Source organism: Leuciscus leuciscus (genome assembly GCF_965113295.1).
Source record: "Leuciscus leuciscus genome assembly, chromosome: 16".
NCBI lineage: Eukaryota > Metazoa > Chordata > Actinopteri > Cypriniformes > Leuciscidae > Leuciscus > Leuciscus leuciscus.
The window spans coordinates 2722203-2735374 of record NC_138740.1 but is presented as its reverse complement, the minus strand read 5'-3'; the positions used below and the strand labels follow the sequence as shown (position 1 = coordinate 2735374).

The following is a 13172-nucleotide window of genomic DNA, read 5'->3' as shown; positions in this document are numbered from 1 at the left end:
TCATAAAAAATATGATAATGCTGAAGTTTTATTTTGGAAGACATAATAAACAAAAATGATCATCATAATAAAAGAAAATTTTTTTAAGATAAACACACAATACCACTCGTATTTACTGAGATACTATTTGGTATTTCGTAGCTTAATGATTCATTCTGTGTCATATTCTGTGCAAAGAATCAACACATGCTCAACTGTTTCTGGCAGACCAGGAAACTCTATCTATCTCTATTATAGATCTGCCATCCGGGTGTGTGATGATCTGGAATCCGCTGATGAAAAAAAAGGAATCTGCTGATGATGCTCCGGCTTACTGCGCATGCGCGGCGCAGCTTGCGTACGCTCTCTTGTGTAAGTCTGTCGTGACTCGTGTCTCTCTGCACGTCTCTCCTCCTCTCGGCTGAGTCCTGTCCTCCTCACGACCTTACAGAGGTATGTTCAGATGTCAGACCTTTATCCTGCGGGAGATTATAAAGTCGTGCGTGTCATTGAGGGTGAATGTGATTGCCTGTATCTCTAGTGTTTTAGTGACTCTGGGATGATGATGATTGTGATGGTGAAGCGCATCAATGTCGCGAGCAGGGCCTGAATGCTACAACTCATGCTTATAATGCGCTCGCAGTGTCTGTGCATGAGCATCGAGTGCGCGCTATCCTGATCAGATGTGCACGTGCTGTTTAAATGCATTCATCCTGTTTATGTTATTGCATTTTTATGGTTTTATTGAAATGCAAACGCGCACGCATGACTCTTGTCATTGTCTCGCTGCGCAAGCAGAACGCTTAGACAAACCAAAGGAAATATTGAAGTGTTACAGTACTGATGTGTGAAAGTGTCTGACAGCTGTGATTCTGTGCTCATTTATCCTCAGTCTACTCTCTGATAGTGGCCTAAAAATCTGCGCCACTGAGTCTGATGCTTTCATGTGTAGAGCTCGTGTTGATTCATGCATAGAATATGCTCTTTGTGCTTAACTTCTCTGGCTTATTCTTAGAGAAATATTCGCATGAATCACGTATAGTGTGTGTAAGGGAATAGGCTTTTATTGTAATGGGTGTATGATTGATGTATTCATGTGTCAACCAACATTAGGCCGGTTTTGCTGTGTAAAATATCTCACCGGGGCTGAATTGGTCCATCTTTGGAGAAGCTGCTCACTGCAGAGCCAATGGGTGGGGCTTGACGTTCAGCCCCTCCTCTCTGGACGCAGGGGCGGAGCTTGAACCCATAACCTTATCCCTAATGAGGTCAAGCTCCGCCCGTTAGAGCCACAGAGGTGACTGTTAGACTCATGACGTCTAGATAGGGAGCTCTGTCTGCAGTGAGCAACACTTGCACGTGTTCATGCGCCGCTCCCTGTGTGACCTTGCCGTGACCTCTGCCATCTTCTGTCCTGCTCACCTGACACTCTCTCTGCATTGCAGACAATGGCCGTTCCTCCGACATATGTGGACCTGGGCAAGTCTGCCAGGGACATCTTCACCAAAGGATACGGTATGAATTCATCTGTTTTTATATTAGCGCTAAAGGTGCATTCACACTACAAGCGACTTTGCCAGTGGCTGGCGGTGAGGTCACTAGATGGCGTTCCCACTACTGGTTGCCTAGTAATGTTTGTGAGTGACATTCACGGATGTTACTCCAATGTTGTAGACAACAAATCAGTTTTTTTGCCCCTACAAACAAACATTTTGGAAGGAAAAGAAAAATATAAATGGAATCAGTATATAACATGCATAATATTAAAGATGAACGAGAAACAGCGAGTGCTCGTTGCCATCGCGGCTATTTAACTGCAGCAAACGGGCAAATGCTGGTCTATGGGTTCACGAAAGCATTCAGTCTCGGAGTCAGCACGGCGAGTACCACCGTATGCACACGGAGACATATCATACATTATAGGACAGTTTCTGACTGCTAAAACAAGCTTCTCATTCATCTAGCCTCGGTCGGACTCGGCACTGAAGGGTGATGGATCACGTGACTCCACTGACTTCACTCCTATTGGTTGTCACTCCCAAAAGTCACTCTTCATTTGCATAAAGTTGAACAGATCGCTGGACACGCCCCATCCAGTCGCCAACGGTCACTGTCGCTCGTGTCGCCGGAAATCACCCGCTCTCCATTGAAATGAATTGGATCCTGTCGCTTTGTCGCTGGTAGTGTGAACGCACCTTAAGGCTGTAACCATGTCTGAAACATTGGCGAGGACCAAAGATATTTTTTGTTTGTGTGTGTTAATAGTGTTTGAACATAAATGTGTGTCGGCAGTGTGTGTACACAACCACGCTATAATGGTAAAAATCCACACACTCCTCTTTTTTTTTTTTTTTATCTCCATAAATCATAAGCAGTGTCTCAGAACAAGCCGTTTGCAGATTGTAGCGTTTGTGACGTCACATATGATTAGGCCCCGCCCATGACTGCTGACGGACTCAGCCCTATTAGCACAGGCCCCGCCCACGACTGCTGACGGACTCCGCCCTATTAGCATAGGCCCCACCCACTACTGCTGACAGACTCCATCCTATTAGCATAGGCCCCACTCACCACCAATGATAGACTTTGCCCTATTAGCACAGGCCCCGCCCATGACTGCTGACGGACTCCGCCCTATTAGCATAGGCCCCACCCACTACTGCTGACAGACTCCGTCCTATTAGCACAGGCCCCGCCCACCACCAATGATAGACTCTGCCCTATTAGCATAGGCCCCGCCTACTACTGCTGACAGACTCCACCCTATTAGCACAGGCCCCGCCCACCACCAATGATAGACTCGGCCCTATTAGCATAGACCCCGCCCTCAGTGATCTGTACAGAATGCACTCTTGCGAAAGTCATAATTTTGTAGGGCTGATGAAAAACTAAATTTGCTCACAATCAGCTACAAAACTGAAAAGCAACTCTTTTGTTCAAAAAGTGCAAAATAAATAGAATCATGAAAAAAAAACGTGCAGAGATTAGTTTTCTTTGCGCGTGAGAGTTCATTAACATGCGGTGACGATGGCGGATGCACAAAGTTCAATATTACACTTTTTCAAGAAGCGGCACTGAGGCTTCCCATTTCCAGCACGCGCATATTTCATCACTGAACTATAGTGAGACTTCCACGAGTCACGACACAAATCTGCACAATACCAAATGATTTTCTCTCATTATAACAGTGGAAACAACTTAAAATACTCCATCATTTATGATCATACAGATTAGAGTAGGATATCATTTGAGACTGTTAAAGGAATACTTCACGGATTAGCATTACGCTTTGTATCAGTAGAAACCCGGTGGTATTCTCGAGTGACCGTGCTTCCCTCTCTCATATCCCCCTGAGACCAGAGATTTCTGTATTGTGTGTCTGGAAAAAAACCTCAGATGACGCAAAAATCGTCATTTATCATCATCTGAGGCTCTTTAGTCCAGAGGCGAGAGACTCCAGCCAGTAGGAGGAGCTCGTTCCGCATGTCTTCAACCCGCCCATAGGGGGATCTCACCATAAAACACCGTCTTTTCAGTTTCGAGTCGACTAGTAGCCTAGCTGTATCATTTCTCCCGATACTGCCCTCTGTAACCGGTGGGCGTGGCTTGGGAGTGTCCTCGTTAGGGCAGCAAAGCAAGTGCATTCTGGGAGTTGTAGTCTTTCATCCACATGAGCCAAAAATACATTTTCAGGCTTTTCTCAGTCTAGAAGGCACCAACTTCTAAAATAATTTCACATTTCTACATAAATTTCCAGCGGTGAAATATCCCTTTAAGGGTCTGTTTGTATTTGTGTACACTCACAATCTCTCTCTCTCCCTCTCCCTCTCCCTCTCCCTCTCCCCCTCCCCCCTGTTATATATGTATAGCCGCTTTCCGACCGGAGGAACCTTTTCACAGTTCCTAGAACTATTGGCTAAAGTACCCGGATGTCGGCGTGTTCGCACCGCAGGAACTAGGAACGATTTTAGTTCTAGGAACTCCATTTGGAGGAACTAATTTAGGTCTTACTTCAGAGTAGGGTCTAAACCAGCACTATAGGAACTACCTGTGACGTTAGTGTACGCTGATGACCGAACGCACGTGGAACACCAGCACCCGCCATTTTTAAAACAGCTAGAATGTAAACACACAGATTATAGCCTATATATTTACTCCAGAAACTAGATGCAAACATCGCTAACTAATAAACACAGAGAATGCGAGCATTGTTTGCTCTGGCGTTCTTAGCGCCGCCAAAGTAAAGGTCTGTCGCGTCACTCCCTTACCCCTCCTACCAGTTCCTATGGCCACTTGGCCAGTGCGAACGCAAACAGCAAAACCGAGTTTGGGGGAGAGTAGTTCATAGAACTGTTTAGAAGTGGACAGTTCCTAGAACTAAGTTCCTGTAACTACTTGGTCGGAAAGCGGCTTATGTATACAAATATATATATATACAGTATACACACACACACACACACACACACACACACACAGACCATTACATAATACACAGTTATGCAGAGACTTTGGTAGTTTTTTAGCTTAAATTCTGATAAAAAACAAACAAGTTGAAATAATGCAGGATAATAAAAAAAGAAAAAAAGAAAGCGGATAACATCAGTTAACATCCTCATAGTGTAACCATTTGTCTTTAATGGTTCACAAGTAAAGATCTTTAAAAATCAATTCCCCAATGGAGAAACTGAACTTTTCAGGAACCTGACTGTTGCACTCTATTAGAAGTCTATTAGAACGACTGAACAGCGAGTCCTCCGAAAGCAGACACAGAACATCTGTTATAATATAATGAAATTACATGATTTTATCGATCAGCCGTTTCACACAGTTGGTGGAAACTTTCTCTGATAACCTGGCTTGCTTTGGTCAGAAGTCTCCGGCAGCTTATTAAAGTGCATGTGTGATTCCCTGAGATATTGAGGTCCTGGGTTAGGGTTAGGGTTAGGGTTAGGGATATGGGATTTATGGACACACACCGACCGCTCTTCATGCTGTTCTGTGTTAGTGATGCTTGTCTTTGTCATTTGCAGGTTTTGGTCTCATCAAGTTGGACTTGAAAACGAGGTCAGAGAATGGATTGGTAAGTAGACAGTGGATCGTAGACAAAATCAACAACGCTTGACGTGATTTCTGTTCAGATGTCTACTTCACTCACAGGATCAGACTGTGGGACAAACTGCTGATGTGTAGTTTTAAAAAGCCAGAATCTTTAATGCTTTCTTTTTTTGGCAAGAATCTGCTCTGAGGTTAATGTAGACACTAAGAGATGCATAGAGCACTTGACCTTTTGACTGTTTACTCGTGTTAGTGTGAGCTAGGAATGTTAATGTCCGTACACTTAAACCTGTCATCGACTTGGAAATGACAAAGGATTTTGTCTTTAGATACAGAAGAGTTTAGGCCTGGTTGTCGACACTGATTTCACGAATCAATTTTGGCTCTTGATTTAATTAGTATTTTGATTTAGTACGTATACGTGTCCATTCAAGAGGAGAGAGTCTCTCAACTGAAGCTGTAAACTATACTGGGAATCCTGGCAGCTTGCACATTATTATAACAGTTTATATTTAAGTGCTTTATTTGGATATAATAAAACCGACATGGGTACAGACATTTAAATTTGGCATTAAACCAGTTTATATATTTAATGATATAATCATATCTACTCCAATTCGTTAAGTATAAACATTGAAACGATCTGTTTTCATGACAGTTTGTTTTAAACATAAATTAAATAATGAAGACATCTCTAACAGGTTAAGAAAAAATGTAGTGCATATATAATATCCGGGCTCCAGAATAACATTAGAGAAGAGTAGGTGTATTTAATTATAAAATTACTGTTGTTTTGCATCAATAAGTGCAGTTTTACAATAAGGTTCATTAGTTAACATTAGTTAATGTATTAACTAACATGAACTAAACATGAGCAATACATTTGTTACTGTATTTATTCATCTTTGTTAATGTTAATAATTGATACAAATACAGCTGTTCATTGTTTGTTCATGTTATTTCACAGTGCATTAACAAGATTTAATAAAGTATTAGTAAATGCTGAAATAAAAATTAACAAAGATTAATAAATGCTGTATAAGTGCAGTTCATTTATAGTTCATGCTAACTAATGTAGTTAACTAATGTCAACTAATGAACCCTTATTGTAAAGTGTTAGCATTTATTTCTTATAAATGCACGTTTGACAGTAAAGCACCGAGCTGGAGTTAAGGTGCAGATGAAATTAACTTTTATTAACAACAGTAACATGCAAAAACCACATTTTTATTGGTATTTTTGTTGTTAAATATGCTTCTCTTATTAAATGTACCATTGTTCTACTATAGTATCATACTGAACTGACCGACAGCTTCAGTGATTATATAAAAGCGAGGCTTTATGTCGAACGCACATGAACTAACAAAAAAGAACTAACAAACAATATTTGAATGTTAGTGAGAAGAAGAAAAATAAAGGCATCTTGAGTAAAACGCCTCTATATTTAACAAAACGCATGCAAAAGACAGAACTAGAAGCGATTTGACCAATTTTACAGAATACTTTGACAAAAAATTGTGTTATAGTGATTTCATTATGTCTAAATATAAATTTAAAGAGCAAAATTTGTGCAAAAAAATATATATTAGTGAGTGGAAATGATTAATAAGTCAATAAGTGCTCCTCTGCCGCCATCTACTGGTGATACTGGTAATTTCATGTCTTTTCATTTTTAAATAAAAGCATTTGTTTGCCACTTAGAGTTAGTTTTCCTAGATCTTGAAACTTTGAGCTTTACAAGTGGTGACTATCTTTTAAGGATGAACAAATAATGTTATCACATTAATCTTACTGGTTATCACATTAAAAATAACATGTAAATCGGATAATATTTAGAGCTTTGAAGTGTTTTGAAATTGAAAAGTACTTGAAAGTCCTTAAAGTGCTTGAAATTCACTCTCAAAAGGTTGTTTGAACCAGAAATGAATAATGTAAAAGCATTAGACTCTTTCGATACCATGGTTACAGTTAGTGTTTCTACATTAAATCCATGGTAAATGTTGGTGATTTGTGGACTGAAAAGCATTCCATAACTTGTTCGCTCAATGTTTCACAATGTCTCTCCTAGTTTCCTAGTTATCTATGGTTTTTAACAAAGAATATTAGGGGCTTTCGCACCAGAGGAACCTCTTCCTAGTTCCTAGAAACTATTGGCGGAAGATCCCGGATTTTGGCGCGTTCGCACCGCAGGAACTAGGAACGATTTCACTTCTAGGAACTCCTTATGGAGGAACTAATGTAGCTAATAACTAATGTAACCCTAACCCTCCTACCCTAGAGTCGGTCTAAACCAGCGCTGTAGGAACTATCAGTGACGTTAGTGTTCGCTGATTGGCCATTTTAAAAAGCTGTAAACGCACAGATTATAGCATATATATTTACTCCAGAAACTAACTCTACGAACATGTAAAACAGTGATAGATGAGCAGTGTTGGGGAGTAACGGAATACATGTAGCGGCGTTACGTATTCAGAAGACAAATTATGAGTAACTGTATTCCGTTACAGTTACTATTTAAATAGTTGGTATTTAGAATACAGTTACATTGTTGAAATCAATGGATTACATGTAGTGATCGACCGATATTGATTTTTTATAACCGATACCGATACCGATTATTTGCATGTTTATGTGCCGATTACCGATATGCAGAACCGATATTTATTTACTGTTATACTTCTGGTTTTGACACAATTATTACAACACAAATGAACTGAACAAACAATTTTATTTATAACAATCACTCCCTCCTTGCATACATAAAAAACTTTATATTTATACACAAATAAATAGAGGGGTCTGAGTCCAAAAAATAAAGTGCATTGTTACTAAGTGTCTTTGTTTAAAAATAAAAGCTTTGATGAGGTAAAAAATAAAGCACAAAAATTATTCTAACATATATTCAAAGATAGTTGAGTGATGTATCTTTAAGTGGTTCCACATGTTGGAGGTATTTTTTGTATTGTATTTTGTATTGAAATGTAATTCATTTTAAACAGTTTTAGAAGGTTTATGTGCCGTTTAATAGGTTTAAAGAGTGATTAATTCACTGAATAATATTAGCTGGAATATAACATTATCAGGAAAGTAACAAACAAAACAGCATATTTGCATTTTCCAACTAGTATGTTATTAATTATTAATAATGTTTTTGTCGGTCTAGATCATGAAATCCTTTCTGACAAAGTGCTGTTTATCTATGCGTTTACACAGAACTATATAACTTACTCAACCGCGATCGCGCGTGGACATAATAAATAATTAATTTCCACAGAGCGGTATTTATTTAGATTTGTATTAGCGAAATAATGGTTATGCAGTAAATGATAATATAATTTAGGTTGTTTAAACGAGATAATCTTGTCAAAAGTTTCATGCAGTAGCCGTGCTTGAGCATTCCTGGTCATCAACCCAGTGAGTGCGCAGCAATATGAACAAACTTTTTTTTTTCGAGACTATATAAACAGCACTTTGTCAGTTGACATTTCATGATCTAGACTGAATCTAGATCATGAAATGCCAACTGACAAAAGTGCTGTTTATCTATGCATTTATTTTACACAGAACTCAACCGCGATCGCGCGTGGAGATAATAAATAATTAATTTCCACAAAGCGGTATATTTAGATGTGTAACGTTATTAGCGAAATAATTGCTATGTAGTAAATAATATAATCTAGGATGTTTAAACAAGATAATCTTGTCAAAAGTTTCATTCAGTGGCCGTGAGCATCCTGATCATCAACCCAGTGAGTGCTCAGCAATATGAACGAACTTTTTTCTCGAGACTAATGGTGAGCAAATACAACTGATAGAGAATTAAATTCAGTGCTTTTATTTTCAACATGCACTCATTCATGTCTGTTTTATTTAATTCATGTAAAGTTACGTCTTTATTGGGGCAGGACATGACGGATTACGCTACGTGACTCCATGAGTTCGTCTCAATTTTTTAGAACCAAGCTGCATAAATAAACTAGGCTATATCAGGCATTCATGTCTCAAATCTCATTTCTGCATGTCTGTTATGTTAAATAAAGTTGAAAAATTAAAGCAAAGCAAGCAGAACATATGTTTTACCTGTGCACAGAGTTGTTGTTGACTGATCTCCTCAGACGCGGGCTGCAATGGCGGAATTCTCAAAACGGCCACAAGATGGCGCCGTTTATCGGCGAATCCGATATTACAAAACCGATACCCGATTATGGGAAAATGCTTAAATATCGGTAAAAATATCGGTAAACCGATACATCGGTCGATCACTAATTACATGACGATACTTCTCTGTTTCACGAGTTTATTCACTCTCTAAATAAATTAATGCAACTCCATGCATTTCCCAGAAGCCCCAATATGAAAACGAAAAAAAAATGCGCAGTTTGCGTGATCAGTCACAGTGGAGTCGGAAGAGGAGCAGCGGGAGCTAGAGGTAGAGATGGAGGCGGAACAACAGAGCCAGGGCAAGAATGCGTTTCTATCTTGGAAATTCAAACAGCATTTCACATTAAATAAAGAGAAGGGAGAACGAAATATAACTGTGCAGTGCAACCTCTGCTTGCCAGCAACCAACCTCCTTTCAGTGTCCAAAGACTCCACCTCAAACCTGAAGAAGCATCTTAAAGTAGGCCTACGTTTTTTTCAAATACGTGCAGTCAAAACTTGAAATATAAATTCTCAGCATATGGTATAAATGCATTAATACCAATAGTGAAACGTCTGTTTATATATCCATCAGGGTGGGAATTATGTTATTTTAGGGGCAAGGCCATTTGGCCTCCACCTTTTCTTTTTTTTTAGGGGCACCAAGGCCATATGACAGGGCACAAATGCCATTGAGTACAATTCAATGGTTTTCCCATTCAGATTGATACCATAATATCCTAATTTGGAATAAGACATGGATTATGACTTTAAAAATAAATAAATAAAAAATATAATGAGAGAGAGAGAGCGCCATTACATCCAGAAGATATACACCCTCACACAACAATAGAAACAACATAAATGCCAATAAAAGCATTCAGAAACACCACAAATGCAAATAAAAGCATTCAATATAGGCTATAAACAAATGTTGTGTAAACATGTTATAATTTGCCTATATATATACATATATATATATAACATAAATTGTAAGAATATGACTAATAGTAAAGACTAGTACTAATAAATAAACATTAGGCCTATGTTAAAGTTATTAAATAGCAGTCCCAAACTAGTTTTTGTTAATACAATGTTGGTATGAGCCACTAGAGTCATTTAAAAATATAAAAAATAGTGGCATTTTGGGGTTAATATGGAAAGGACAGTTACCATGGTGAATACACAATATTAACAATAACTGTTAATGAAACATGGAAACTGCTCCTGGTGAATAGAATAGAATAGAATGAAAATCATACCTGCATAACTTTTATTTAGTGTAATTTACAACGTAACGGCGTTGCATGCTCGTAGTTTCTTTTGCACTTGATCAGTGAGGCGATACAGCGCGCGCGCCGCCGCATTTGCGCGTGCAATTGAAGAGTGTGCGCTACGAGTACAGGATAACGGCTGACAGGACAAGAAAGTCTGAAGTTTTCTGAAGTAGTCATGATTCGCCTCTCATAACATAACATGCTCTAAACACGCACGCAGAGTGGAAAAGGAGGCGCGGGGAGCAAGGATCACAGCGCAAATTTGAACTATATCGATATGCGATATGGTCTAATTCCATATCGCATTTCAAAAATATATCGATATATTTTTTATATCGATATATCGCCCAGCCCTACACTGCACCTGCGCAAATCCACGAACTAATTGAAGTTCAGAGACTACTTGGGTGGCTCGCTGTAATTCAAAGCAAGCCCACTATGCCGCACTGGCGCTTTATACATGGAACTTGGACAGGGCCAGGGCACACAGGCCACTGTGGCCGTACGATGATTTTTTTTTTCACGGGGCATGAAGGCCAAAGTGTAGGGCAACGGCGGCCATGGCCGCGTGGCCGCGGTATAATTCCCACCCTGATATCCATACTCCCTTAAAAAAAGGAGTCCAGACATTAGAAAAATATCGGTCTACATGCGTTTTATATTTTGCCTAATATGAGGGAAATAAACATGCGTGACACAAAAAAATCTTTAACTTTTAGGTGGCAATATATATATATATATTTTAGGGATGTCCCGATCCGATCCACGGCATCGGTATCGTGCCGATACTGGCCCAAAACGCTAGATCGGATATCGGATGGGAGAAAAAAAATTATCCGATACGATACCTATTAGGGGTGGAACGGTACATGTATTCGTACTGAACGTACGTTCGGTGCATGGATTTACACAGAGAATACACGGAATATAAATAAAACTCGCGTGCACATTATTTAATGTAGTCTAATACGGAACTAACGATACTGTTAGATACGCGCATAGACATATGCGGGTTCTTTAGGGACGGACACCTAATCTGTAGCCCCGCCTTAGCTCTGAACGCGCGTCTATATCGCTTCAAATGCTCGCTTTATCATTATACGCGCGCGGCGCATCCTATTCGCTTTGGACGCGCGAATGGATTCAAACTGTTCAATCATCGAACTAGACGCGAATTTGACGCTCTATTCGAGTTTGGTGTGAATGCAGCAAAATGAACAGGCTGCGATGTCAAGATTGCAATGCTGGAATGTGTGTGTGTGTGTGTGTGTGTGTGTCAGAGAGAGAGAGGCACGGGCGCGATCGAACAGTGGAAACATAAAAACATACTCCGTCATTTTCATACAGGACATCATTAAAACGGCAAAAAGTGTTTAGTATTTTTTTCCGTACCCATGTGTTAACAGGGTAGAGCTTTCACACTGCACGCGGTTGTGGTCCGTTTATCCGTTCCAGGAGCGGTGCGTATACAGCAGTGCAGAGATCGTTTCCACACCGAGTCTATTTCTGCTGTGCTGAAAACGTTTCGTGGTCAAAATGAACACAGATTGAGCTGAAAATGTAGTAATTTCACCATAAATGCATTTAATTAAATAAAATGTAGTAATACCATCATAAATGTATTTAATTAAATACTGCTTTTTTTCACAGTCATCTTTTTTACTTTAAGACCGGGGTAAAGCAATGAAAACTACATTTTACCTCAACAAGGCGAAATAATGAACAACACTCGTCTCATTCGTGGAGGTTGAAAAACAAGTTAGGCTATTTGTGGCATGCACGATTTATTGTAGGCTATTAAAATTTAAATGCAAAAGAAAAGGCATGAGAGTCGGCTGTTTTTGTCAATTTTAAGTTTTAATTTAAAATGTTTGCGATTTTAATAGCCTACATGTTATTATATTACCACTTGCTTGAACAACTTAATATATAATCTATATAGAAGTAATGCATTGATTAATACGTTGTTTAAATTGTTTAAACTTGAATACGTCTATTAAAGAGTGTATATGTGTAGGCTACAAAGAGAATTGCACCGGTGACAAAACTTTTATAAAAAAAAAAATTGCTGATAACTTCTGGATTTGAAATACAAATATTGTGTAAATATGTAATCCGTATGAAATGTGCATTTCTCTCTGGCGCGTTCACTAGGCTACCGTGAAGATCATGAGTCAGCATCGTCAACTTCATCTTTGTAGCCGACACAGACAAAGAAAACACTTGTTTATTAATAAACAATTAAAATATCTCCTTTCTATATTTGACATATTGATAATTATTACTTTTGCCGGTTCTTTGTGACAGCTTTTAGGTGCTTTATTGGCATACGCGTCATCACCGCACCTCCACCCCACAAGAATAGGCCTGTTTATTAAGCAGGATTTGATGGCAGACACTTATAAAAATGCAATTTAATGTGGAAGTAATCCAAGTATTCAGAATACATTACTCAGATTGAGTAACGTAACGGAATACGTTACAAATTAAATTTTTGGGCATGTATTCTGTATTCTGTAACGGAATACATTTTGAAAGTATCCTTCCCAACTAGACATGTGCCGGTATTCGGTAATGCGATAAATCGCGGTAATGAATATGCACGATATTGTTATCGCGGGCACTTCAAAATACCGTGAAAAATAATAGATCAGAATTTATATTTATGGAACGCGCATTAGCTTATTTTCCATCAACCGCTTAAACAAACACTGCGTATAT

At 39.0% G+C, this 13172-nt stretch overlaps 1 protein-coding gene across 1 annotated transcript in view; it reads left to right on the top strand.

Annotated features, from left to right (window-relative positions):
• The first annotated feature begins 292 nt into the window (after positions 1–292).
• vdac1 (voltage-dependent anion channel 1) overlaps positions 293–13172 on the top strand; it is a 30575-nt gene continuing 17695 nt past the window's right edge. Inside the window, exons 1-3 of the mRNA XM_082141441.1 lie at positions 293–432; positions 1425–1494; positions 5010–5059. Of these exons, the coding sequence (XP_081997567.1) occupies positions 1428–1494; positions 5010–5059 (117 nt within the window). The 5' untranslated portion in view covers positions 293–432; positions 1425–1427. The remainder of the gene's footprint in view (positions 433–1424; positions 1495–5009; positions 5060–13172) is intronic.